The following is a 26532-nucleotide window of genomic DNA, read 5'->3' as shown; positions in this document are numbered from 1 at the left end:
AAGTCTTTTCACTACATCTTTTTTTTTAAAAAATAGAATTGAAATGAATAATATCTATGAGTACATCACTTTAATTTAAAGCTGGTTTAGATTTCTATATTTTGGAGTTTAGTAAATGTTTTTCCCTGCGCATTATAATGCCTTTGGTAAATGTTTTGTGGTGTAATAAGCGAGTCGAGAAACTCGTCTAAAGGGTTCATGGGAATTTCGTTATTTGGAATAACTTGTTTCGATAAACAAATTCCAACTGAGAATTGATTAAGTTAGGATAAATGATTTCAAGGAAGCTTGCCATACCTTTATAAATGTCACACCTGGAGCTTTTTTGAGAACACCAGGCTTTGTAACGATGAATAAAGTCATCATAATAACCTCTGCCATGACCAAGCCGTGCTAAGTTAGAATCGAAGGCTACACCGGGCATTATGATTAGATCACAATAAATCTCATCGTCCATAACTGTTCGATTCTGTTAACGATCAGAAGTCAGTTTATATACAAACCTTTTGGAGACAATCCATCTGGTTCAGGGATCTGCCATTTATTTTTGATCAAATGATTAGTATTATATACTTGATACATTGACATTGTATGGCGTCCTTCGCATTTCGGTAGAAAAACATTTTTTCCTATGGAGTAAGTAATGTGTCTAACAAAGTAGAATGGTACAAACCTTGTTTCAAAGCTTGGTGAACAAGTTCGTGAGTGCGTATTTCCATTTGGGGCAAGCTCATATAGAGGCAGACATTTTTACACTTTCTCCACTCAGGGAGACTTAGAACTTTCTCACAAACAGAACTAGCTAGCTTGTGTCAGTTAACATTCGGCATCAATTATGGGTTTTGTTTACATTCAGCTTCAACCAGTTGGTCACTCAATTCAGACAATACTTTCGACATTAACGACCGGATCTTTTTCTTAGAGAGATGAGTCATGTTGAATGCTTAGTCTATTTATTATATATGGAAAGGTCAAAATCCACCATAGAATAGGAAGTCAAGCCAATTTTGAAGACAGTAGTAATTCAGAATATACTGTATTGCTTAAAATTAACTGCAATGAATTGTACCGACGCAACTGGGTGAGATGTGCTTTCTATACAATTTCGCGCGCCGGTAAACGCACTTGAGAGTTAGATTGCGAGAACGCGTATAATGACTTTAATATCTTATGCAAAAGTAAAAATAAAAAAGGGCTGAAGCCGCTGGAAGGAAATAAGTATAACGGTATTAAAATGCTTCGTTCAGACTCACGTTCCCTGTATCTGCTTTACTTCTTTCGACCGCTGTATTTAGGAAAATTGAAGAACAGAGCATACATACTAAGATAATACAAGAACAGAAAAAGAGAGTTATGATTCTTTTTAATAATAATGACTGACAACAAAATTCCTGTGTCAGAGAAGGAAATGACGGTACAAAGACTTTCCTTTATAAGCAAAGAAGAGCTTTGGAAACTTATGTCTAAAGGGCACATTGATATGAAAGAAGATCCTAATTTGCCATGCAAAATATCATCAGACGTGGAAGAAAAAACACATATTTGTGAATTATCACCAGTATTTGCGGAACATATCTCCTATCCTGTAGGCAAGATTGACGTTCCTCAAAAGGCTGCTGAGAGCCTACCACTGTTTGCTATACGTGCTCGCGACTTCGAAATTCAAGCATCGCTTCTTCAGCAACAGCAAGCAAGGCTTACTGCCATGCAAACTTCATTGGAAAAAGTCAACTTAGAATTGACCGCTCTAACAGAAAAGTTGCTTCTATTATATTATAGAAATAATTCTAAAGTGAGTGCGTTATCCTTTAAGAAGAGTCTGACTTCTTTTATTCGACCCTTCCTATATTGTCTAAAGGTATGATAAAGCCTTCGTGACAAGAATAAATACTAACTCTACTAGCTTCTCTTAAAGAATTCTATCGTGTTTCTAGCTGCCTGCTACTTTATGAGGTCGTCTTCCTCAAACTGGATAATGAATTGCATCCGTCAGGCATTCCTGCTTCTTCGTCGTTTAACAAATTCTCCCACATCCTCAATTTCTATTCTTCATCTAATTTTTAACTAGTTCTTATGTTTTATATTTAATTTATCGGTTTATGGTGTCCCTATCGTGGTAATATACGGTTTAAGTTGTGATCTCATATTCTTTGTAAACCCTTGGTCGTTCTCCCGGTAATATTCCAGAATCCAATCATTGCTTTTGTAATTTCTCTTTTTTCCTTGCTTCATGTTTATACCACGTTTGCTTAAACTTAGAAGATCTGTTCGATGGTGACGCGCTCATAGAATGGAAGACGAACCGCTTTGGTTGCTTCACAGGGTATGCTTGCCTAATTGATTCTTGACTTTTACGAATATTAGAAACTACTTGCCCATAATTGCTGATGTTGTTTACTTATGTGTATATGTTGGCACTGAATGGTCGCATCAGACTTTTAAAAAACCTTCACTTAAGTACCATTCCGTATCTTCTTTGTTGCAGTTGTATTAAATCTGATTTAAAAATTGTATTCACAGTTTTTTTGGAATTTTCTGTTCACTTATTTCTTTTGTATCATATTAGGATGATACAATATGTTACCTGTAGGTAACGTGCCAAGATGAAACTTGAGGTAAACGACGCAGCACCCTTTCGATCCTTTAGGCTTCTTTCATCTAAGAAGTAAGCCTCCTTATACACGATAACGATGTCTTAACAGTTGTAGTATACTACAACGTAGTTACGTTACAAGGCCTAAGACATCAGAACGTATTATAACATATCCAAGAAACCACTCGGTCCACGAGTAATTTTACCACAACTTATAAACCAGAGTTCGAGTCATCGAGATGGACTCTCTAATTCGGTATTGCTCCGAAGAAATAGCATTAGATGGAAGCTCTGGTTGTGATATAGACCGTCTTTGGTCGTTTGCAGAAAACTTTTATTTTCGCCAAGGAATTGTGCAGAACTTGGACGACGACTATAAGGGGTTCATTTGGCCTTTGCTACTACAGGAAGAAGGAATTGAACTTTGGGTTGAGGATGTGAATTCCGCCGAGAGACATCAAATAATAGATTCAATTCCTTGGAATTACCAAGATATTAGTCCCTTTGTACGGACCCAGCTGAGGTTATTCGCTTCAGCGGATCGTCAATGGATTAATCTTACCTATAAAACAAAAGCGGACTCTAAAATACAACCTCTTGCTTTTGAGCTGCTTTCTTGTATTTCAAGATATCGCCATGAGGGTATAGACCGCATTCAGCTGTGCAAAGAAACAAAGCAAGAACCTAGAAGTGTATTTGGCAGAATACAAGCTCTCGAAGATGCTTCTTTAATTTCAAAGGTATCTATCAGCCGCTCCAAGGCCCAGACCGCTTTGTTGGTGTTAAAGCGGTTTGAGTCTGAGAATAGTACCATGAATGAATCCGTTGCACAAGTGTCTGGAGGCCAAATTTACAATACTGATAAAATTCGACATCAGATTTGCTCTGTAGTTCAGGAGTTTAAAAATGGTGTTTGTCGCCATGTTGATGCCCGAACGAAGGTAGGTTTAAACCAAAATAAATGGGAACGAAGGTATTTTTCCCGACAAACTAGTTTTTTGCACAACAATGGCTATATCCGAAAATGCCTTACTTTCCTCCCAAATGCCCCTGATCGTTATATTCGCTGTTTGCAATTCTTAAAACCTTTTCCTATACCTATTTCTGAAAATTCCAACCAGGATATAGACTTGTCAGACGCGGATGATAATGCAGAAGAAGAAGATTTGGAAGATGACGAGTCCCAATATCCCATTAAAGGAGAGTTTGACTCTTCTTTCCTTCAGCCGCTTGAAGACGAATCACTAATGGTGCCTCAATGGTCTCGATTTAATCCTTTGGAGTTCCAATGCTATGTCGCTGTTAGGAATTCTGGTTTGGATGGGTTGATAACTTTACGGATTCTTCAGAAATTAACAGGACTGAAGTTTAATAAACCTTTGTTTAAAGTCCTGGGTTCTCTTGTTGAGAATAAGTCCTCTGTTCCTGACTACCTGTCTCATTTAGTCCTTACTAGAATTGAAGATAAGACAAACAAATCCAGACAATATCGCTACTTCACTTTGCAAAACCAAATCCAACGGTTGCTGCGAGATGGTTTATCCGTTGAAGAAATAACAAGATTAACCCGTAATGTTCAGCCCACTGCTGGCGAGTTTCCTCCATATAATCCTTCCCTATTCACTGACGTTAATGCTCTGTCTCCAGATAACAGTTCCGCTATTTATTCACCTGACGGTATGACGGTCTTGCCAAAAAAGAGAGGTCGTCCTAAGAAAGGTACGCCGAAAAATGTTTCTTCCATATCCTCACCAGTTAAACAAGAAAATTCTTTTTCTATGTCCATGTCCTCACCAGTAGTTCCTGCAAGCCAACCCGATTTATCCTCTTCTCAAAATACATCTTCCACCCAGCCATCACTAATGTTTAATTCTGATGCAAGTGGTTTAAATGCTGAAGCCAGTGTGGATGTCAATGACAATACTACTCTAGCGTCGAGACCAAGTGACCTTGATTCTTTATATGACTTGTCTGTTAAAAATCAGAGACAAGATACCTTGAAAGAATCTCCTCCTCCTCCAAAACCCGAAACATCTGCGCTTGATGTACCATTTACTCCTTTTAGCAGTATTGATCTGAATTTACCTCAAATTTTACCTGGTTCTTCCGATACTTCTATCTCAGAAGGCTCTTCAGTACTTGCTTCCAAACGTCCTCGACAGGTTGTAGATTTTGTCATGCTACAAAGGAAGTCATTAATTATGACTTACTTGGAGGAGAAAAACGGAGCTTTTGAGATTTCGAAGAAAATGTATGAAGACTTGGCGGATCTAAAGGTACGACGAGATCCCAATTCTGTTAGAACCGTCATGGATCGCAGAACGTTCCGTCAAACCCTTGATAAATTGCTACATGAGAAAAAGGTACGTAAGGTTGTTTTGGCTTTTGAAAATGGTTTCGGTAAGTTAGTACGGAAGGACATTATTGCAAAATATACTATGAAGTCTGAAGATCCTCGACTTTATGATATTAAGCATCAGATGATGAGCAACGAATCCGAATTTCGAAATGACAAAGAAATACTAAGAGGTGTTGAAATTGATATTCCTGATAAACCCAGAAGTAAAAGGCGAAAACAAGCCTTGCCGGTGGAAGAAGTAAAAACCCGTAGAGAATCTCGAGCTTTTGAAAAGAACTTAAAGAAGCAAAAAGAAAAAGAAGATCCGATGGAATTGGCACAAAAACTTCTTGAATCGCTGGCACCAACTTTAACTCAACCCGGCATAACTGAAGATAATACATTGGAATCACAACCACTCAGTAAATCATCTACTAAACTAAGAAAGGATCGTTATGCACCTATACCCGAACTTGATTACTACCCTAGTGCTATACATTCTAGTAAGCGATCAGTAAAAAGACTTAAAAGTGACTTTACTGCTGAAGAAGATGATACTTTAATTAGAGCAGTGGTTATTATTCAGGTACAATACGGAGGCGTTCATCGCAATATAAAGTGGGAAGCCGTTCAGAAATGTTTGCCAAGTCGTGACATTACCTCTTTGAGTCGAAGGTATATTTCAATCCGACAACATACAAAATATAAAAGTCTCCAGCAATTCCTTTTGGCTAATTGGACGCGAATGTACCAGGATGCTGTCACTCGTGGGGATCTCACATCGTATCCAGAAAATGTTGATGATTTTGACCCTATGCCCTCCGTTAAAGCATCGTACCGACCATATATTATAAGCTCTTCAGATATTTCTTCTTCAAATCTTCCCAGTAGCTTAGAACAACTATATGAAAAATATGACGTTGAAATGGTGAAAGATGGGAAGGATCCTAAAGATTTATTATTTGATTCTTCTCTTTCTGCCATGGCAAGAATGAATATTTATTCAGACATACCGTTCATTAAGTCTGTTCATGAGGAAGGTAATAAAGAAGAAGAAGACAAGAAAGTTGAGCTTACTACCCTTGAAGCCAAGTCCACTATTAAGAGTATTTTAGCAATTCCCGATTCAGATTACGATTCCCAATTCGCACAATCACGATTACTTAAATTTCCTGAAGGAGCCTTGCTCTCTGCTCACGATGATCTGATACGAAAAGATATAATAGCACGAGTGCACTCAGAGTCAAATCGGGTGCAACCAGGAAGAAATTATCACTTTACAGATAAATTTGCTAACTCACTAAAATCCTCATTTCCTCCTTTTTTGTTGCTTCAGGCTTCTAGATTTTATTCCTTTTTGGCGGAGGGTTTCCGAGAAGGTAAAAGCCATATGATACAAGAAACTTGCAACAGTGGTACCATGGCATGTGTTTTGGATCTGTTCTGTCGTGGAAAAGTTGAAACTTCAATAATTAACAGTAAGTTCAACGAGTATGGTCTAGCTGAGGGGTATCGAACCCGTCTACTGGAGCATGAAAATATAAAAATGGATTTAATACTTAGCAAGAAAGGTGATGATTCTATTGAACCTATTGACTCTTCAAAGTTAGTACCTCCACCTAATAATGAACCTCGGTTATGGCTCGATGGTAATAGAGGTATTATTGATCGGATTTGGTTGGAAATAAAACAGGCCATTGTTTATCAATTGCTTAGGAGACCAGGAATAGCGCGAAACGAGCTTGGAAGACTATTGAGTCCGGGACTGGATAATAATGAGTTACGAGAAGTAATAGAGTACTTTTTGATGGCTGATGCCGCCATTGAGAAGGATGGTCTTTTCCTAAGTCCTGGATTTTACCATAAATTATTTTAATTTAAGCATTTGGATAATGTCGTCAATATTTTTTTCGCACTCTCGATATATTCAGCGTCTGCCATTCTTATTTAATCAGTGAATTCATATATTGCAACGGAAGACCAAAAATGATCGTTAGACAATTTGTATATACAGGGATGGAATTTAATTATGTTAGATACGATATATAATGCGATTTAGATAATAAAAATTTGAATGTAACAAGAAATAAATACATGTTTACCAAAATCTGGAGCGGAATTTCGTATTCATCTGGAGGTGATTGTAGAAAAAAGAAGAAAGGAATTGCACAAATGAAACATATAATCTTTTTAATAACTAGACAGATGTCTACGGCCACACCTAGGCGAAAACACCAGTTCCCGTCCGATCACTGCAGTTAAGCGTCTGAGGGCCTCGTTAGTACTATGGTTGGAGACAACATGGGAATCCGGGGTGCTGTAGGCTTCCTCTCATTTTTCTCTTTTCTTTGTGGCTTTATGTTCAACTTTTTGTTGTTCGTCTTACTTCTGTTTGAACGGAATTTGTAAAATCACCTGGAATCAGGTATTATCTATTAATGCATATTTGGGAAGAACATTCATAAATAAGTTTTTTACAACAAAGTAAGTGTTTATTGCTTCTAAGATCTAATGGTGTTCGTGAGATTAAGCCATCGCATGTCACCACTGACCTGCACGTTCTTTGGAATTTAGCAGAAGTGAAAACATTTACTGTGAGACACCAGGGCCGGCGTTTTCACCTAACAAAATAGGAAAAAATGTCAGATAATCCTGTAGACTTAATTCGTTCAACGCTAGATGGATTCGAAATTGCACCTGATTTGAAAACATTGTCTAAAATACAGGATTTGGGGGTTCATATAGAAAGAACCAGGCAAGAAGAGATCGATGATTCAAGGAATATTTTAAAAGGTAATTTAAACGCAAAGATTTGTAAATGATTGATCCCTAACGACGTAGCGTTGTCGAGAAAACTTGAAATATCATCTCAAGTAACTGAAGCATTGAAGCAAGCAACTGAGTCTCCAGAAAATGCAGAAGAACTTTTGCAAAAGGACAGAGAAAAATTTCAGCTGGCTAAGCAGTTGAATGATACCGAGACAGAAATAATGAACTTGGAATCTCAATTACAGAAAATGAAGGAGCAAATATTGCAATTGCAAAAGGAAGAAGAAGCAGAAGAAGACGTTCATCATTATGAGGATGATGCTGCTCTTTTGAGACTACGGTTTTATCACTCTTTAGGTTTTGATCTTCAAAACTTTGATGATAAGGAACAGAGAAAAGTAATAGTCTGTAAGTTATGAGAAATAAGAGTAGTTAAAAGCTTTCAGAAAACGATATTTGAACTGATAAATTAAATTGAACTAACGTGAAATTTAGACACAAAAAAGGATTTACGAACGGTGCATATTAGCAATAAGTATACACCGTTTTTCTATTCAAATTATTTATGGGATTTAATGAATGATGATGAGGAAAATAATTAATATGAACCTGATTCTATTATATGATCTGTTTTGTTTTCTTTATCCGTTGCTCTACAAACCGTATAGTAGCTATGAGCATCGCTGGTTTAATATCATATAGCTTTGCTACCACGGAAATAATCCGAAAGGATATACTATCTGGGTCAGGACGAGGTAGAAACATTGGTAAATACGCTTCATCTTTAGAAGGACTTGGCCTAATATTCGCTTCTTTTTTTTTCACAAGTTTAAACGAACGAGCTGTATTGAATAAGCTTTCGAAGTCCATATCGGGAATTTCAGAATTTTGTTCTTGGCTAGCAGAGTCAGGCCTTTCTGAGGAAACTGAAAATAAATCAAGAATTCCCTGCGGAAGCTGATTTTGGTTGTCATCGTCAAGAAATTGTCTTGTATACCAATCCATGTAACCATCTATTTCGCTATTGTCTAGATGGTGTATTGAATATTCGTCCATCTCCATAAATGACTCTTGCGTCGCCTTACGCAGACTCAGAACAGATTCCATCCAGTTTTTCCAATCAGGAACCATTATGCTATCCTCAAAGCCGTTTAAGCTGGCAGGTGTAGGTCGTTCGAAACCATATAAAATGTTGGCTGAAACCAATAGTGCCGCAAGGATCATTAACTCCGGATTTGTTGAAGTTTCCGACGTTAATTCTGAGGAAACATTTATTTCGGTTGAAGCTGATGCTTGTCGGTGTGCTTCTCCTAAAGACATGGGAAGATTTAACGAGTTAATTAGATGAATAACTGGAAGGAATAATTCTATAGGAAAAACAAAAAATTTGATAGTATCGAATAATATCAGAGGTGCGTTAATTGGAGGAAGTTGTATGCTATACCTTGGAATTAGTATTTGAAGGATAGTTGAAACAGCTCCTTGCAGACGATGATAGGAAGGATAATGGTATGGAACCAGCATACGAACGTAGTTGATAGGAAGCCGTTTAATGATTTGAGATGGAATAACTTTATAAGCCTTATAATAAGGCAATATATCTGCACAGATCCATCTTCGGATTTGATGAAGTGTAATGGGAAGACGTAATAAGAGACAAGAGATATAGATGAAGGCCTGAGAGTACAATAGTTTCGGGTATGATAAACCCTGGTTCCTGTGAATACTTTTGCTTGCTTCTGATGTATTTGAAGTTTGTGTATCTGGATCTTCCATATCCAAATCTGAGTCTGAGAGTTCAAGAAGGGATAAGTCCTTGTTTAATGATAGATAGCTAGAGGAAAAGGATTCATATGCAAATGACAGATATAGTCCCCATAAATCACGAATTAATCCCTCAACAGTTTGAGGGAATTTTAAGTCAGAGACTAAAGCATTACATTGAGTTTGCAGAATGGTTTGATAAACCTGAAAGTATAAATCGCGACCAGCGGCACCGTACAGAGGCTCCTCAGAATCACCTGTATCCAGGTGTTTACGGACAACCTTGCGTTTTCTCGTTTGAAAGAAAGCACCTGAACCAGGTTCATCATCCTGTGCTACTTCCATTCCCTAAAACCATTATTATTTGCGTCAAACCACTGATGAAACTTACATATTGAATGTGACCTCGCCTGCAAACTGTTTGCCCTTCATTCTTGAAATACCAAATACATTTACAATTTCGAATGGGGCAGGGAGGCCCTTGAAACCAATTACCATCCATCTTTCCAATTTAAATTATGAAATAATGAAAACCGAGTTACAATAAAAAGACCAATATGCCTTGAAGCGATCTCTCTTCGTTCAATAAATTATGGATGATTGGAACAGACAATCATTCAATAAACGGCAAAAAAAAAAAAAAAAAAAAAGAGGATTTAAATTGTTTATAATATAAACAAGAGTTGTTTTCGGGTACAATCAAATCAAATCTTGTAATTTCGAGCATGAATTTGTTGTATAAAAGAAAAGAGAGAAATACAACAGCAGGAGAAAGCGCTGGATTGAAGTTTTCTTGTAGGGTTTTCAAGTTCAGTAGGTTCAATTAAAAGAAAAAAAAGGCAGCCTCAACGGACGCTGTCGATTTTGACATAGCTCTTATTTAACTTGAATTTCGTCGTAGATGCAATAAAACGAGACGTGGATATCACATGTACTACTACTACCCTATAAATCTAGACTTATTGAAGAGAAACAAAAAAGTAGAGGAAGCTCCATGTTTACTATTATACTGGTCAGTGCATTCTATTACTATGTTTCATTAAGGGCTTTTCGATGACTGGAGAACGAAACATACAAATCCAATTGAATCATTCATCTATACTTGAGGCTAACTGGAGGATTGACTTTACATATTGACTACACTTTATTTACAAGACTTACGAGAACATAACATGTTGCAAAACTTTTTTAGATGCGTTTATACGACCTAAAAGCAAGAATCAGCTTTTCCCAATCTAAGAAGAACCGCTAGGAGCTTCACGAACGGTGAGAGGAATTTCTTCACCCATGGCAGAAACGACAGATACAATCATGTCCTTGCCTTCCTCGAAGCCTTCTTGGATTTGTTGGCCAATTTCACCATCAGGAATACGAACGTCGTCCTTGGTGCTACCATCGGAAGTCATGAGAGACAAGAAGCCATCATCGATGTCGACCAATTGGTAGTCGTCACGCTTCACGACGGGAACTTCCATGTTGTGGGTGGAAGGGGAAACATCTTCGAATTTACGGCCGGTGAAAATGTCAATGGCAACAATGTTGACCTTGGCGTGACCGTGCTTACCGGTCTTGGAGGTGGACATTTCCACAATTTTGCAAGGGCGGCCCTTGATAACAACGTGTCCGTTCTTACGCAAAGAAGAGCATTGGGTAGGGAAAGTCAAAGAGGCACCGGCTTCACCACCTTCAAAGTCAATCTGGTGTTCTTCTTCTGCCATTGTTAATTCGTGGTCTCTGTCAGTTGCAAAGTTACTGTTGTTGATATTTGTTTTCCGTGACTATTTTTTGCCCTACCCTAAAAATCCTACTCCATTTCTTGAATAAGTACAAAGCATGCTTGTGTTGATATTCTTTGCTATTTGTTAAGTTGCGTAAAGGGTCATTTACTGGACTATCATTTTGCTACGCTAAAGGTACAATGTAGATTGTGAAGTAACTTACTTTCTGCTTGTGTAGAGGTAAAGTCCACCAACACAAAGTCTAGAGGGAATGATTGGAATATTAATCTCGGTTATTTGAGTAATAAAAAAATTATGATACAAAATAATGAGAAGAAAGCTGCTTCAGAGAATGCCATTCAATTCGACGCATTGGAGAAGGTGTTGCAGAAGGTTGTTGGTTCCCTGGAAAAGTTTCAGGTAAACTTGGATGCCGCTACGGCAGATATTAATAAAGTAAGTCAGCGGTCTAGTGACATTCAGGTTCGCCTGAACAATATGAAGAAGGTAGAATTTGCTCTGGGATCTGAAATTGACACTGGTCTTTTACCTCCTACATTAATAAAAACAATATGCACTGGCGATTTGGATCATCCGAGCTGGGCGACTGCCCTCGAGCAACTTGAGATATATCTTGGAGATGAAAAGAGTGCTACTGACGATGAGAAGTTGATGCTGTTGTCTCAAGGGAGTAATGAAGAGCAAATGGAATTGTGTCAAAAGCTATGCTACAAAGCTATTGAGAGGATTCGAAATTACATTGTTGTTACAATTAAATTGTTTCGACATGGTCTTGTTGATGTTGCTTCCATGCGGAAGCATCGTTTAATCGCAAAAAAAAGTTACTATTCATTCCTCTCGAAACATAATTCCCAACTTGCTCTCGAGCTGCGGAAAGCATATATAAACACCATGAGCTGGTATTACTACTATCATTTCTATCACTACTCTCTACTTTTATCCCGAGTCAACATTCTTAAGGGTGAGCTCATCCGTCCCGAAGAAGATAGAAAGGGTTTTTTTATGCTTGGAAAAGGTTCATCACAGATTCAGTCAAGCCGGATGTTTTCCCTCGACTTGCGTTCCCAAAACTTTGACATCAATTCCGTCCTTATGGCTTCAACGCTCAATCATATAGAATCATCGCCACAATTTTTAGAACGTGTGTATTTTTCATGGGAACTTGTGTTTACAGAACATGCTAGCGCCGAATATTTCTTCCTCTTGGAGTATTTTGAGCTCTCTACGGATGACCAAAAAACAACATTTCAATCAATATTTGACGGCACTTTACAGCTGTCTCAACAATTCATTTCAGACTTAATTAGTACAAGTCTTGATTGCATTGCTATTCTCAAGTGTATTCGATTTACTCAGGATCTTATTTTACAATCACAAAAAAATTTAGTTCCTGTTATAGAACCTCACTATACTTCTATGATCATACTACTTTGGCCCCGTTTACAAGCAATCATGGATCTGCATTCTGAGTCATTGCAGAAGTGCCCTCTTCCTTCGAAACCCGACGACCTTGCCACTACTCCTCATCCATTAACTCAAAGAGTTTCCGAATTATTGTACAGTCTCGCAGCACTCAGCGCTAATTCTTTGGAAGCCGAGCCCTTGACTCACAGTATTTCTCGATTATCTCATGACTTCACGGCTTTACTCAATAGATTTTGCGAGGGTATGTCCGACAAAAGAAAACGGAATCGTTTTTTGTCTAACAACTTTACGCTTATTTCAACAGTTTTAAGTGGTGCCCATGGAAAATTGGCTTCTGACCAAAAAGTATTCTTCGAAGAACTTAATGAGAAAGTAAACGACTAATGATAATATATCCACTAATATAGTATTAATAACAACGTGTCTTCATTATTAGTATAAACGTATATGGAATATTCTTTAACTAGTCATATATATATATATATATATATATGTAAATTTGAATGCTTCCTGCTAACCCTGCATCAAATGCTACAATTTGAGTATTATCAAACTTGATGCTCCTTCACAACCCGTAGGAACCCTGCAACGCGGCCCATATCCACCTCTCCTTGCTGGCCATCACTCTCTACCGCTTGTAATAAACTTTCAAGTAAAGAGTCAACCTTGGTTTCTTCAACACCAGTACATAAAGATACTACTCGACGGCATTTTGATTTGATATTAGCATTGCGATGGTGAAGAGTTTCAGCAAGAGCATTAAGTCGCGCTTCGTTTCGTTCATAAGCAGCTATGCGGATCTTTAACTCAGTAAGAGATGGTATATTTTTAGAATTTACCATAAAAGGTGCATCCGCGTCGATACTTTCAGATAAATTGGCTGAATTGAAGTTCTTGTCCAAAGCCAGCAACTCATTTTTCTGCTCCTCTATTGATACTTCTAAGTTTTTACATCTCTGCTTCATCTCCGATAGCATAAGGGTGTGAGTTTCCGACCGCCGCAACTGTTCTCGAAATTCTGCTAATTTTTTTGTAGATTCTCTCAATTGCGTGTATGTGTTATCGATCATGGATTGCTTCGCGGCCATTTCATCCTGAAAGTCTTTATCCAAAGATGTAATAACATCCGTAACCGAGGTAATAATATCTTTACTTTTCTGCTGAGCAGGCATCACAATCTTTTCTTTTTCTATACTAGTAGTGGAAACATTGACAGTTTCCTTAACATCCTTAGTCTCATCGTCACCAAAAATTCCAAAATCATAAACTGTTAAACCTGCTCGATTAGGTATGCTTTTAGAAGCACCTGCTTGTAGCAATATATCCACGACAGTTTTATTTCCGATACGAGCTGCTATATTAACAGCCGTATCACCATTTTTGTCTTGGTAGTTTAAATATTTTTTTATAAATTCTTCATTTGTGTAGCCATTGCTTGGAGCGGCATGAGCATCAGCCCATTTCAAAAGCGTCTCCAAATAGTATCTGGCTGCGGAACCTCTGCCCTTGATTCCGGCCGTCAAACATATGTGGTGGACGACTGTACGGCCTGCATGATCGATGCAGTTTAGGGAAGGGTAGAGTAAATTAAGCAATTCATGAAAAGATGACTGGTTTAAATGATTGGTAACCATGACAGATCTCATTAAAGCAGTTTCTCCCGTTAAATTTCCCCTCAATGAATTTGCTTTTCTACTGATCAAGACATTTAACAGTGGCATCTTCGCAAGGGCAGCCGCCCAGTGCAGAGCAGCATGCCCTAATTCGTCAATAGGAACGTCTAAGTCCAAAAGATCTGTCAACTTCGATTCAACAAATTTAATATCCGAGTTATTTAGGTCTAAGAATATTGAGGTTAAGACATCTTTTGAAGTATTATAATCGTGCATAACGTTCTGATCAAGGGGTGGCAGGCTAGCCGTCAATGTGGAAAATGATATCGAAAATTCAAGCTTTTCCTTTTTAAGATGCATTTCTTGTTGGGTAGAAGGGACGTATGCAGAAGGGAAAGGTGCAGGGTACGAATTGTCAGGTGAATGCAGCTTGTGTCGCTTCGAACCATTTTCAGGAGTAGTGATAGAAGAAGAGTCCAAAAGGTACATATTTGAGCGTTTTCCAATTTTTTGCTCTTGCTTATTTAAAAATGAAGGTGACGAGAGGGTTCCAGCATTATTAGAGGAAATAGAAGGTTTCCCGACTTTCGATAAATTATTATGGTTGTGATTCCTTAATGGTAAACGGTTGGAAAGATACGCCGCCTGAGTTTCCTTTTCAGGATGTTCTGAGTTTTTTGCCGACTTTGGAAACAAATCCAAATTAAATGAAATTAAAGACTGCAGCATATCGTAAACACCATACTTTTTTGCTGTAGAGACTGCTTTTCCAAAAGGAACCCAAACACCGTCAACATGAGGGTCTTTGATGTCGACGTTCTCATATTCACCGTTCTCGATAATTTCATCCAACTCCGCTGCATTTTCAAGACTGTTCGTTCCAGCAAGGCGGAGGATTTGGGATATATTAAAGTGTGAATCAGAACAACGACGGAGAGCAACGTGTTCACCATATTGCAATTCAATATATCGAACGCCGGATAGTTCAATAGCGTTTAATTCAACTATCTTTCCATCTCGTAAAACTTGAGAATTTATAGAAATCCTCAGATTCGGGTTGTCGGTGTATGCATTTTTTGTGTCTTCTTTGGACGCGTCGAAATGTTCATGGTTTCTTTCATATGAAAAAGAATCATTACCAAGCTCAAATTGAGAGACGAAATTTGCGGATGTCATGATATTGATACCACGAGACTTGTAAACTAAAGGAAGAATCGTGTTATTCTCTCGGAGTTTCCTTCGTACAACACGCTCATTCAACTTCTTCAAAAGACTCTCGTACAACTCCCTGGAAAAATATATTGTATGGTTCCTCCTTTTTCCAAAGCTCTTTCTTGGTGGTTATTAAAAGTAAAATCTTTTTATATTAGGTCTGAAGTGAAAGAAGTTTAGGTGAAGTGTTTGTTGTTTAGTTGTACCCTCTAGCTACTACGAACAACCGTGTTCGTTTTAACGATATTTCCCTCAAAGCATCTCGAAATGCTTAAGAAATATTTTGCCTTGACCCTTTTTTTTAAGCAACTTTAACTTTAAGAGTGTCTATTGAGAGTTCTATTCCTATAAGACATTTGCTACAAGCAATGAATTTGAAAAATTTTCACTTGACTCTTAATGAACCAGTTCAATTATGTTCGGATAGATATATAAAGATTCTGTCTTTGATATCAATCATTTATTAATTCATCTTTTTTATTCAGAGAAAAACCTGGTTTTTAGAGTCATCTTTTTGTTTACTATAATGTAAACAATGCATATTTGAGGGTGTGTGTGACGTCATTCTCGCGACGCGTTTTATATTTGTTTACTAAAAGCCTTGGGTGATGCTTATTCAAAACAATTGAGTATTTACGTTGTAATTTATTATCAAGGAAAGATCTATGTCAATTTTTGTTTACACGCTCAATGTTGAAGTTGTTTAATGGTATACAACTCGGCACTTTAAAGACGTTGCTTTCACAATTTATAGTGGTAGGGAATGCTTAGAGCCATAATTAGCTTATGCTCAAAAAGTTAGCCATGTTGCTTCAAGTGCATCATCTTAGTATGGGTGAATGATAAGACGCTGTTCGTTTGAAATATTTTCGAAAGGATTGGCTATGTATAGATGAGTAAATTTGTTTACACCAAAAAGCGTATAATCCTATTACTGCTGCTGCACTGTACTTAAAATCACTTGAAGTCACGCTTGAGGCAGAATTCCGGTCAATATACAACATGCCTAGGCGACAACACCTGTCACCTTACTTTCAACGGTAATTGACATTGCTTACAAAATGCAAAGAATGAAGGGATAGTTAGGATGCTTGTGAGCGCCTTTGTACTCTCACATATCTGTAAAACAGGCATACTTTTACAGAGATTCATAGTGTCGAATATACACTTCTCAATTGCCCTGTTGGGCTTTAGGTCAGAAGGTAGTTTACGTCGAATAAACCTTTTGAATGGACTTTGTATAATGCCGAGCGAAGGAAATTTTCATAAAATAACTCTAAGAATGAGAGGAATGAAACCCTGCGTAAGACTTGTTCTAGCATGCTGAAGCTCAAAGAATACCAAGCAACCAAACAATTTGCGATTTTCGAGAAGAGCAAATACTTCAGAGAAAAAATATAATAGAATATACTACATAGTATATTTCATCTCTTCTAAAATCTCTGACAGTCTGAAGTACATCCCCTAACGTTTTATAACAAATTAAATATCATCCGCGAACCAAACATAAAAAGAGACTGAGTCAAGGAAAAACAAATAGAAGCGCCTTTGCTCGACTAATCAAAATTTGTATTTATAACTAAAGCGTCTTTTCTCATGTCATCGTTAGTGATGCGTCTCATTCGGGAAAATGGGAAAACAATAGCTATGATTTTTGCAGTAATTAAACCGGTCGAAACTGGGCCAAATTGATTACTATCACTTTAAAATTTAACAATTAGTAGAGTATTCTTAAATTTCTCACTTACATAGAATGAAACTGTTCGTCTCCTTCCACCCAAACATGCCCTTCTGGAATCGGTACAAATCTTGTACTTTTCGGCGGTCGCGTTTTTACTAAATCATCCTCAATTGCAAGTACACGCTTAACGAGAAGCCTTTGAGGATCTTCTGGTGATCTAAAATATTGTTAGAACCCTAGAAGACAATTGTTCTACTGACCTTAATATAACAACGTCACCTCTTTCAAAGTTCTTGTTCCATTTCCAAACAAGCACTTTGTCACGCTTTAAAAAATTCGTTTCCGGATTTAACGTCGGCTTCATAGACCTGCCATCAATGCTTCCAACACTGAAAATGTGTTGTTCAATGAATAAAAGAGCTGGTATCCATAATGAAATTCCAAGAAAATTCTTTGCAAATGTAAAAACAAACTGGTTTTTATTCGACTGGAACTTTACCATTGTTTGTTCCGGCAGTAGCTAGTTTAAGTAACTCCCAACTACTTTTCTAATATGGTTTACTCAGGTTGAAACCAATTGTTATGTTACACGTATCTTAAAATGTATGTATATTGCATTAAAAATGATGCTTTATTTGGCCTCTAGTATGAATGGAATATATGCTGGCGTGCAGCGGTTACCTTCCATCGCATAGGGTAGCTGAAGTTCCTGTTACACCTCTATCGCACATTAGACGTCGAAAGTTAACAAATTTGACTATTATACAAAACCTTTAAAGAACTATCACTATATCAACATAATCTCATAATTTCAAACCCAATTATGTACGCGTTTTCAGAGATTAATTTCTAACTCAAAAACATCATCTATCCAAGCTTTCAGCTACATCATAAGATTAGTGACATTCCAAAAATATCTACATAATTCAAAAACTTACCTCTGAGTAAGTAACAGACGCACAGTCTAATTCGTCTCTCGAAATTAAAGCTACTGACTGGCCGATTCCAGCATCCAACTATTTAAAAATTAGAAACCAAATGAAATGAAACAAACTTAATATCTTACCTTTCCCAGAGTAGTCAAAACCTGACATAAATCAATAAGAGGACATTGCCCTTCATCAACCTGATGAAATAAATAGTCGCGCAATAAATGTAACAAGTAAATTTTTCGATCTCGAAAACCTGGTAATACCGCTGGTCTGTCATTGCAATCGGTGATATACATAAGTTTATACAGTATTTGAAAGAAACGCTTATGCTGTATAGTCTGTGAAAGTCGCTTTTCCATTGCAGCATTTTCTTTAAAGGAAGCATCCATTACAGAAAGAAAATAAACCGCATAATCTTTAAAAAAACTGTCGATGTTTTTCTTCACAGGTTCGTCAGAGATAAAAGATAAGACTGCTTTGTAAAAATCGCGCGAATAGGAATGATTGATATGCCGAGCAGCTTTGGCCATGTCATCGTCTAAACTTCCAGTAGCCAAGTTGGCTATAATACACCCGAAATCTTTTAGGTCTTGTTGTTGCCGGCTTTCAAGGGGAGGTTTGATCGGTACCGCCAATTCGTAATCAGCACAACTATTGATCCGGATTCTATTTGTTTAGTAATTGAAAAAGAAAACGCAAAAATTCATACCTCTTATCGCGGTTTATGAGTATTCTTGAAGGTGTCAAGTGGTTACATGCCAACCCGTTTTTGTGTAAATGAGAAATAGCGATAGCCATTTGAAACATGTAATTCCACTGCTCTTTTTCATCTGGCATTGGACGCTCAGTCTGAGATTTATCAACTGCAGAGGTCCCGTCAAAGTACATTTCTTTTAAAGTAGAGCATCGTGGATGATAATCATACACAAGTATTAAAGCTATCTAGTTAGCTTAATAAAATAAGTAGTATCTTACACTGGTCATTAAAAGTATCGGAATTAAAACCATTGTAAAAGGTAACAATATTTGGATGAAATATGCGCTTCAAAGTTTCAACTGCATTTAAATCCACAAGATTGGGACAATCTTTATAATTTGTCAGTCGAAAACGCATCAAGATAATAGTATCGGTCATACCTTGTAATCTTCTTAAGACGTAAGTGTTTTTATCAGTTGTACAAGTAGCTTGATATGTCCAAACATTAAAGCCCAAGTCTTCTTTATAGCGATATAGCTTTTTGTTTAAAGGTGACAGAGACGTGTAGTTAGAAACAATAGAGGGCAATGCTTCCTAAAGTTAGCACCTCTCAGCAGGATATACTTACCATGCAATGTTTGACGAGAAGCTTCAGTATTCCGTTCAAGTTCTTCTCTGATATTGTCTTCTATAAATAAATCATTTACATTTCTGTCGTAAGGACGAAGAGTAGGTAAGGTAGACGGTTGAGGATTGTAAAGATGAAAACGTGTCTTAAATATATAATTAGCCAAAAAAAATCTGTTTCGTAACACCTTAGAGATACTTACTAGTTTAAGTTGATTCTGTTGTGAATAATAAGCATCATTTGAATACATCCCATCTGCCCCAAGTATTCCTGGGTTTGCATACGGATTTATAGTCTGTCATTGTTAGAATGCTGTAAATAAGAATTTAAGGTGTACATTTTTAGTAGAAGAAATAGCCAATGGGGTTCGGTCACGAGAAAGAAACATGGGAGGTTCTTGAGTTTTAGGGACGAAAACAGCAGCATTAGCAGCTTTCGAAGAAAGCGATGACTTAGGTTGAAACGATGCAGAAGCAGCGTTCAGTTTTTTTCTAATTGTTACGTGTTAGGCCGATCGCGAAATAAAAGTGACAAACAATAATCAATCCTTACCTAGAAAAAGACTGCTCTGGTGTACTGCTTTGGGGCAATAACGGCTAAAAACGCGTAAGTTAATGAAATACCTAGAACCAAATTTGACGAGAAAGTACATACATTGTCGTGACGGAACATACAGCCACTTTCAGAGTATTTACAATTCCCATAAAGTAAAATATTTCGGCACAAACTACGCTTTGTCCGTGAGGGATGATCTATTGTCGTTAACAGCATAATTCATCGTTTCATAAGGGATGCGTACCTTTTGATTCAGCTGCGAAAGGATATTTGGGAGATGTTTGTATATTTTCTCCTACCTTTGGAGACCCAGATGAAGAACGAAATTCATCCATTCCTTCCGTAACCAGGGAATTGTTTTTTTTATTGTTTCGTGTTCCAGACAACTTCTGCAAGCTTGAATAATAGGAGATGACGCGTTTAAAGATGTGCGTTACAGTTTCGTAAATAACAAAGCATTATTCTACACGGTCTAGGAATAAAAATGTCGCAGGAAAATGTGAAGAGCAATAATGAACTAGTTCTTTATTTCTAGAAGTAGACTTTTCTTCGTATTATATAATTTAATACCAATTTGGGATGCTTCGTGTTACTAGCTATATTTAAATACTGTGAGAAGTGAGCCTTCTCAAAAACAAGAACAGATCTACGTTTCACACACATAATCAACCCAAGCTTTAAAATCGATAACTTTTTTTCAATCAATTGAAGTACCTGAGGATTTACCAAATTTCCCAAACACGTTTACATATATCAACACTGTTTACTACTGTGCTTTGCAATGATTCGCTAGTAAATAAAAGAAACAGAAGAAAAAGAAAACTGTGTTCTTGGCTTAATTCAAGTGATATTATAGCCATAGAAAATCACCTTTTGACAATAAACAACGGATGGCCGATATAGAGAAGTCTATATTGAATATTTTTAGTTGTATACCAGCGCTACTTTCTTAGTGTGATAAATTTCATACAAGACGTGATCGTTTTGTTTAAAGATCGTTAAAAAAAGATACCAAATATTTCGAATTTCGCTAGTCGAATCTGATTTTACTTGCTTACATGGCATGTCGCAGTAGTCGATATCCTATTTGCTTTAAATATTGAACCAATATATTTTTTAGACTTTTATAAGAAACGTTGTTTTTCCTTTATTTTTGTCTTACCAGGTTCCACGGCGAGTATTTTTTCGGTTTCCTAGAACCACTCACTATTTTTGTTTACTCCTAAGGACACCAACATTTGAACTTGACTTCCAACATTTCCCCATATATAAAATATATAGTTGGTAATAAAGAGAAAACCTAATTAACTGTACATTTGAACACTAATTCGCTACATTTCTCTAATGGTATTGTGCTTTTCTTAAAGTACGAGCCCATAAACTTATCATAATTCATCCTACTTTGCATTACCTTTCCTTTCTAGAAGAAGCATTTAGAGCTTGAGAGTGAACTTTTTAGGAAATGGGTTCTCTTGGGTCAGGTCCCTGGTTCACCAGGGAACTTGAGCATTCCCACAGACTGACGAATGAAAAAACAAAGGAGTTTTCTTTCTTGGTTTCAGAAACTATGGATTGGCTAAATGAACATATGTTAGAAGTTTCGAAGTTACGCTTAGAAGGGTACGTTGTGATTTATATTTAGCACCAGTATGTTTTATTAATTAGTTTATACAGAGACCTCTATACATTGGCTAAAACTCCCAACAAAATTAAAGAAAAGTATACTACTCCAAGGCTAAGCCCAGTTCGACGATGTGAGCTTCCTACGCCTAGAATGCAGTTGTCGTCAATACAGCAACAATTAGTAGAAGCTGCAGATAGTAAGGTCAAAGCAAAGGATAGCTACCACCCAGAGGAAAAGAACGTGCAGCCTACTTATACAACAGAAGAGCCAAAACCATCTGAAACTTATGAAGAAAGCAACCAGGTTTCCACGTTACCAAATTTGCCCTCACCCGTCCTCGATGTGAAGCGAGTAGATTTGGACCCTGAAACTAAGGATACCGAAAGGGTAACAGATACCAAAAGAGAGGATTCTAACCAAGTTCCTTCACCTTCTTCTAATACTCAACAATTTACTGAATGGGATATTCCACTTCGTGAACCTTCCCCATCTCCTACGAAGCCCTCCGCAAGTCCAAGTAAACCATTGCAGAATAGACATCCGGCTTATTCCTTCGTTCATTTACCAAAACGAGAGGAAATTTTAAGGCGCCCTGCCTCTCTCCAAAACAGAGCTGACTCAACCAATTCTTTTCTGCATCAACTTAATCGGCGATTAACAAAAGAAAGCTCCTCGAACCCGGCGAGTTTCGAAGCAGAATTTGCAAATTCAAACACTCAGGTTCCTCCAAAACAAAGTTCTTCTCTCACTAGCCCTTCTCGACTCAAACGATTTTTATCCTCTATTACATCTGGGAACAAAGATGACTCTATTAAACAGGAACAGGAACGTATTACGACAAATCAAATATCATTGCCCAAACAAAACCCGCATAAGCGTTCCTCAGAAGTTGCTGCTATAGAGGATAATGCCCACAAAAACATGACTAAGCAAAGGAAAACCTCTCCTGAGATGTCGTCTTCTAAAGAGTTTATAAATGACAAGCAATTTTCTAAAAGCATCGGTGTACCTTCAAGGTCGGAACGACCTGCAAGTACTTTAGTTCAGGATGTTCCGTATCGCGATGAACAGAAACTTGACAAACAAGTGGATGAGTTCGTTCCTTTAACGAAAGAGGAAAAAAGCCCTGTAAAGCCTAAGTCAAAATCTACGCCAATGCTTGAGAGGGCTGAAAAACTCCGCCAACAAATTCAAGGATTAGCCGGGAATCGGACAGAGGAACCTTCAACTCCTCCAGGAATGAAAAGGCCTGTTAATGCTGTTCTTGATGCTGCTAGAAATTCAGCTGCCAAAGATTTGCAACTAGCAAAGCTTAAACTTGGAGAAACGAAGCAAGATTCTCCGAAGAATTCTAGTAAGTCTCACGTTAAGTCTGAAGTTCCAAAGATACCTTCCATAGCTCCATTTACAAAGCTATCAACTAAAAACTCTATAACTCAACAGAAGGGTACTTTGATTCCATCCCACTCTAACTCAAATACGCATGAGAATGCAGTTGAAGCACATGATGAATCAAATACTGGCTCGAATCCTAAAACGTCAGAGAAATCACTTGATGTTGCAAAAGAAATTCGTAAATTAACTGAAGCCGGATATCTGTCCACTAATAATCAACGACCAGTGGCTATTCGTGTCGCTACGGCTTCTCAACGTGAATTGGAGCAAACTGAAAGAAGAAAAGCTAAAGCTAATTTATCTTCATCTTTAATGCAAATCGAACATAATAATGCTGATAAAGATTTACCAAGGACTTCATCATCTCTAAGCACTAATTCTGATAATAATCGACGATTTATACCAATGCGTCAAATGAAAACTTCAAGTAATTTGAAGTCTGACAAGCCATCCGAAGATCAAAGTGGAACAAGAAAGTCGTTAGAAACAAATGTTAAAGAGGAGCCCATTCAGTCACAAGTACAACATAACGCTGATAAACAAGAAAGACTGGGCGCTAAACGCTTCGCGACAGGTGCAACCGGATCAAATTGGAATAATGCAATGATAAAAAGACAGGAAGAGTCGAGACGGCGTAAGCTTTTAGCAGAAGCAGCGTCTTCTAAATCTAAACCCGGACTGACAAGAGTTACGTCAAAACCTACACTACGTCCGACTCGTGAATTACTGGAAGATAAGTCTTTGGCCCTACATTACTCTGGTTCCAAAAAAGTTGAAGGTGATACGGTCACATCTGTACCAATTTCAGCCAGCAATCATAAACCAATTAATGAATCTCATACGAATGATGAAACTGAGGGATCGCAATCTCAGCCATCTATGCTAAATAAAACAAGCTTCAAGCCTCAGACTTTGAAAAGTTTGCGCCATAATTTTCCTCCACCCACAAAACCTAATGCTATAAAAGAAAAGGACTCGGTAACTAACACAACTCCTCTAGGTAACAGGAAACCGGTGAATTCTTCTAACATCGACCCCCCAACTGACAGGAAGCTATCTGGGTCTCAAAAACTGCAAAGATCACCGTTGCTTAAAACTCCCAAAACTAGTCAGCCTGCCGGTTATGGATCATATTCTCCTAATGGATCTTATGAATTACCCGACATCGATAGTGACTACTTAGACGAAAGTGACGACGAAGAAAGAAAGAAAAAGATTAACTTACCATCGTGGGCAGAATCACCTGAACTTCGAGAGCAATTGAAGCGACAGCAAAAGTGGGATCCTGATAAGATTTTTGGATCCATAAAGCCTTTACATATGGACGAATTATTTAAATCCAAAGATCGAAATAAGCTACGTTTTCGACCAAGGAGTTCATCCGCCGACTGGTCATCTCAGGATAGGCTAACGCAAGCGGAAATCGACAGCTATAAACGGAATATGGGATATTTATAATCATTTAATTAGTTTTGGAGCCACAATTTGTACATCATTAGTTAAATGAGGTTGATTGATTCATAATGTTCACTTGGAAACCGAAGTTTTTTCTATTTATATATATTTATATATATTTTTCTAATGCAAAATCAAATTCTACTCAAAATACGAAAATAATTAAATACTAGTGACAAATTGATGAAACGCAATAAAAATCATGTTAAGAACTTATATACAGCGTTCGAACGAAGTCTCAAAATGCACATTTATTCATCCAACTTGGTTTTTCAAGTTCGTCTTTTCATTCTACAAAACTGCCTACCTAATAAATACAACTAGCCGATGGGATTGACAACTAGTGTATTATTTCTTCCTTGATTTCTTTTAGTGTTTATGACTTGAATTTTTAAGCACCAAAAAGCATGAGAAAGCTTATATGGCATGGAGGATTACGAAGTATTTGATGTTGAGGACTTAAATGAGTTTTTGGAAGAACTTGATAAACAAGAAAGCTCATCTAATCATAATATAATATCTGACCTAGAAATTGATGGAATTGACTCAGAAGGTAAATGGGGAATTACCTCCATAGAACATGACACTATAGGTATGTTTGCGTTTGGGTTTTACAAGAAGAACGAACTGTATATGCTAGCTTTACTTACCAATATAGAAGAGGATATGTTTAGAAAAATAACTTTGTACGATTTGTTTCGAAAACGTCGGGGTTACCTTAATGTATGAAGAATGAGCTTAGTTGGACAATGAAGTATATCTGTTGAAAGGTGCTAACAAAAATATAATTAGGTAACTGATTTAGTGTCACCATTATGGTGTGAAGTGCAACAGGATTATTATTTGACCAAAAAATTAAAAAAGACCTCCCCACAAATGATCAAAGGGAGCTCTGTACATCAACATCTTGAGTACGAAACGACGCCGCCTACAGGTCGTATTTTGCTTAATAAGTATTCGAAAGAAGAGCCATGGGCTCTAAAAATTCTGAAGCAAATTGAAGGGCTTCATCAGTTATATATGAACGGAATTACTCGAGAATTTCCCATTTGGGGGTTTTACAAAGATTCTCTTGTTATGGGAATAATTGATGAAATTAGCCTTAGCCAACAAGGAGCAATAACAAAGGAACCTAGAGATATTCGTGACTTTTGGCTTCCAGCTGCGAAAGATATATATTTTACTGACAATAAAACCAGGTTCTCTAATACAAGACCAAGTGACTCTCAAATCTATCAATCAAAGATACAGGTTATGTATTACGCTCACCTTTTTCTTCACTATTTTCCTTCTTTGAACTTAAAGTCTACTCAACCTTTGTACGCTAAGCCGAACGAACGAGATAAAAAAACTCTAGAAATACCTTGGTTGAATTCGTTTTATAAGAGTTTGAATTTAGATGGCTCAAAAGATCTGGGCACGGAGTTTTTGGAACAGAGTATTCGGACAATACCAATCATTCCTGAAGATGAATTTAGAAACAATAATTCATTGCATGGACTTTACAAAATTTCTTCAAAAATAGCGCGACGATTGCGCCTAAACATTTCCGATAAAAATTTGGGTATTGTAAGTGTTGCTGAATGACTTAGACAATGGCGAAGACAAAATTTTCCTTACATTGTTATTTAGTAGTTTTTTTTCTTTTTATTTTTTATGGATCAAACTAACATATACAAAGGCCTACTGGAATCCCCGAACACAACAGCTATCATATGTAGAAAAATTTGATTATGAACCTATAGCCTTAGAAGACTGCTATAACCGAACGAATTCATTCTGGCGAACCATGAGAGATCCCGTAGGTGTACCTCCTAACGAAGTGTTCAAATGTCGCAGTTGCGAGTTTCGTGATGAATGTTGGTGGCTTCAGAAGAAGCAGACACTGCCTTTTCACACTAATAATTAAGAAATAGGATTGAGGATATATCTCTATAATCCTTTTCTTATTTGATGCCATTCGTTTCATGTGTCGCCAATCTATCATTTTATGCTCATCCTGAGGTCATATGCGCGAAGGATATTGCAAATACTGGTAAGCATTATTTGAGATCATTATGTGCATTATGAATGAAGGAAACGTAAGTATTTTTTTGATTTAAATACTGGCGA

The 26532-nt window shown here is 37.3% G+C and overlaps 12 protein-coding genes and 1 non-coding gene across 13 annotated transcripts; 7 read left to right on the top strand and 6 right to left on the bottom strand.

Annotated features, from left to right (window-relative positions):
* Window positions 1-86: 86 nt before the first annotated feature.
* On the bottom strand, window positions 87-935 carry fau1 (5-formyltetrahydrofolate cyclo-ligase Fau1; the record flags this gene model as incomplete). The annotated part of the gene is made up of 5 exons (XM_056179506.1): window positions 87-247; window positions 298-459; window positions 504-629; window positions 674-802; window positions 851-935. The coding sequence occupies 5 exons, from the start codon at window positions 933-935 to the stop codon at window positions 87-89; spliced, it is 663 nt and encodes a 220-aa protein (XP_056036461.1).
* A 437-nt stretch (window positions 936-1372) lies between these two features.
* Window positions 1373-2068, top strand: SOMG_00711 (Schizosaccharomyces specific protein; the record flags this gene model as incomplete). Its single annotated transcript, XM_056179505.1, has 2 exons — window positions 1373-1858; window positions 1904-2068. The coding sequence occupies 2 exons, from the start codon at window positions 1373-1375 to the stop codon at window positions 2066-2068; spliced, it is 651 nt and encodes a 216-aa protein (XP_056036458.1).
* Window positions 2069-2832: 764 nt separating this feature from the next.
* On the top strand, window positions 2833-6807 carry sfc3 (transcription factor TFIIIC complex B box binding subunit Sfc3; the record flags this gene model as incomplete). The annotated part of the gene is made up of 1 exon (XM_056179504.1): window positions 2833-6807. One exon carries the CDS (start codon window positions 2833-2835, stop codon window positions 6805-6807), a length of 3975 nt encoding a protein of 1324 aa, XP_056036459.1.
* A 335-nt stretch (window positions 6808-7142) lies between these two features.
* SOMG_10018 lies at window positions 7143-7257 on the top strand. Its single transcript, XR_008803551.1, has one exon. It is a non-coding gene; the product is annotated as a 5S ribosomal RNA (ribosomal RNA).
* Window positions 7258-7570: 313 nt separating this feature from the next.
* Window positions 7571-8302, top strand: spc24 (Ndc80 complex subunit Spc24; the record flags this gene model as incomplete). Its single annotated transcript, XM_056179503.1, has 3 exons — window positions 7571-7724; window positions 7773-8108; window positions 8196-8302. 3 exons carry the CDS (start codon window positions 7571-7573, stop codon window positions 8300-8302), a joined length of 597 nt encoding a protein of 198 aa, XP_056036250.1.
* Window positions 8303-8318: 16 nt separating this feature from the next.
* rrn7 (RNA polymerase I general transcription initiation factor subunit Rrn7) lies at window positions 8319-9966 on the bottom strand (the record flags this gene model as incomplete). The annotated part of the gene is made up of 2 exons (XM_056179502.1): window positions 8319-9812; window positions 9856-9966. The coding sequence occupies 2 exons, from the start codon at window positions 9964-9966 to the stop codon at window positions 8319-8321; spliced, it is 1605 nt and encodes a 534-aa protein (XP_056036249.1).
* Window positions 9967-10699: 733 nt separating this feature from the next.
* On the bottom strand, window positions 10700-11182 carry tif512 (translation elongation and termination factor eIF5A; the record flags this gene model as incomplete). Its single annotated transcript, XM_056179501.1, has 1 exon — window positions 10700-11182. The coding sequence occupies one exon, from the start codon at window positions 11180-11182 to the stop codon at window positions 10700-10702; it is 483 nt and encodes a 160-aa protein (XP_056036240.1).
* A 315-nt stretch (window positions 11183-11497) lies between these two features.
* On the top strand, window positions 11498-13012 carry vps52 (GARP complex subunit Vps52; the record flags this gene model as incomplete). Its single annotated transcript, XM_056179500.1, has 1 exon — window positions 11498-13012. One exon carries the CDS (start codon window positions 11498-11500, stop codon window positions 13010-13012), a length of 1515 nt encoding a protein of 504 aa, XP_056036239.1.
* Window positions 13013-13176: 164 nt separating this feature from the next.
* Window positions 13177-15417, bottom strand: cdc10 (DNA-binding transcription factor, MBF transcription factor complex subunit Cdc10; the record flags this gene model as incomplete). Its single annotated transcript, XM_056179499.1, has 1 exon — window positions 13177-15417. One exon carries the CDS (start codon window positions 15415-15417, stop codon window positions 13177-13179), a length of 2241 nt encoding a protein of 746 aa, XP_056036242.1.
* Window positions 15418-17009: 1592 nt separating this feature from the next.
* mmp2 (mitochondrial inner membrane peptidase complex catalytic subunit 2) lies at window positions 17010-17636 on the bottom strand (the record flags this gene model as incomplete). Its single annotated transcript, XM_056179498.1, has 3 exons — window positions 17010-17154; window positions 17202-17351; window positions 17395-17636. 3 exons carry the CDS (start codon window positions 17634-17636, stop codon window positions 17010-17012), a joined length of 537 nt encoding a protein of 178 aa, XP_056036241.1.
* A 333-nt stretch (window positions 17637-17969) lies between these two features.
* ppk26 (PAN complex protein phosphotransferase subunit Ppk26) lies at window positions 17970-20281 on the bottom strand (the record flags this gene model as incomplete). The annotated part of the gene is made up of 12 exons (XM_056179497.1): window positions 17970-18017; window positions 18073-18150; window positions 18201-18732; window positions 18776-19004; window positions 19042-19152; window positions 19204-19353; window positions 19392-19536; window positions 19594-19686; window positions 19729-19882; window positions 19944-19987; window positions 20046-20143; window positions 20191-20281. 12 exons carry the CDS (start codon window positions 20279-20281, stop codon window positions 17970-17972), a joined length of 1773 nt encoding a protein of 590 aa, XP_056036244.1.
* Window positions 20282-21408: 1127 nt separating this feature from the next.
* Window positions 21409-24423, top strand: pic1 (chromosome passenger complex subunit; the record flags this gene model as incomplete). The annotated part of the gene is made up of 2 exons (XM_056179496.1): window positions 21409-21566; window positions 21621-24423. The coding sequence occupies 2 exons, from the start codon at window positions 21409-21411 to the stop codon at window positions 24421-24423; spliced, it is 2961 nt and encodes a 986-aa protein (XP_056036243.1).
* Window positions 24424-24846: 423 nt separating this feature from the next.
* On the top strand, window positions 24847-26329 carry exo5 (mitochondrial single stranded DNA specific 5'-3' exodeoxyribonuclease Exo5; the record flags this gene model as incomplete). The annotated part of the gene is made up of 4 exons (XM_056179495.1): window positions 24847-25012; window positions 25079-25143; window positions 25213-25989; window positions 26102-26329. The coding sequence occupies 4 exons, from the start codon at window positions 24847-24849 to the stop codon at window positions 26327-26329; spliced, it is 1236 nt and encodes a 411-aa protein (XP_056036246.1).
* Between the last annotated feature and the right edge of the window lie 203 nt (window positions 26330-26532).

The sequence above is a fragment of the Schizosaccharomyces osmophilus genome, chromosome 1 (genome assembly GCF_027921745.1).
Source record: "Schizosaccharomyces osmophilus chromosome 1, complete sequence".
NCBI classification, from domain to species: Eukaryota; Fungi; Ascomycota; class Schizosaccharomycetes; order Schizosaccharomycetales; family Schizosaccharomycetaceae; genus Schizosaccharomyces; species Schizosaccharomyces osmophilus.
Note: the sequence above shows the minus strand (reverse complement) of the source record. Positions and strands in the feature narration are given on the sequence as shown.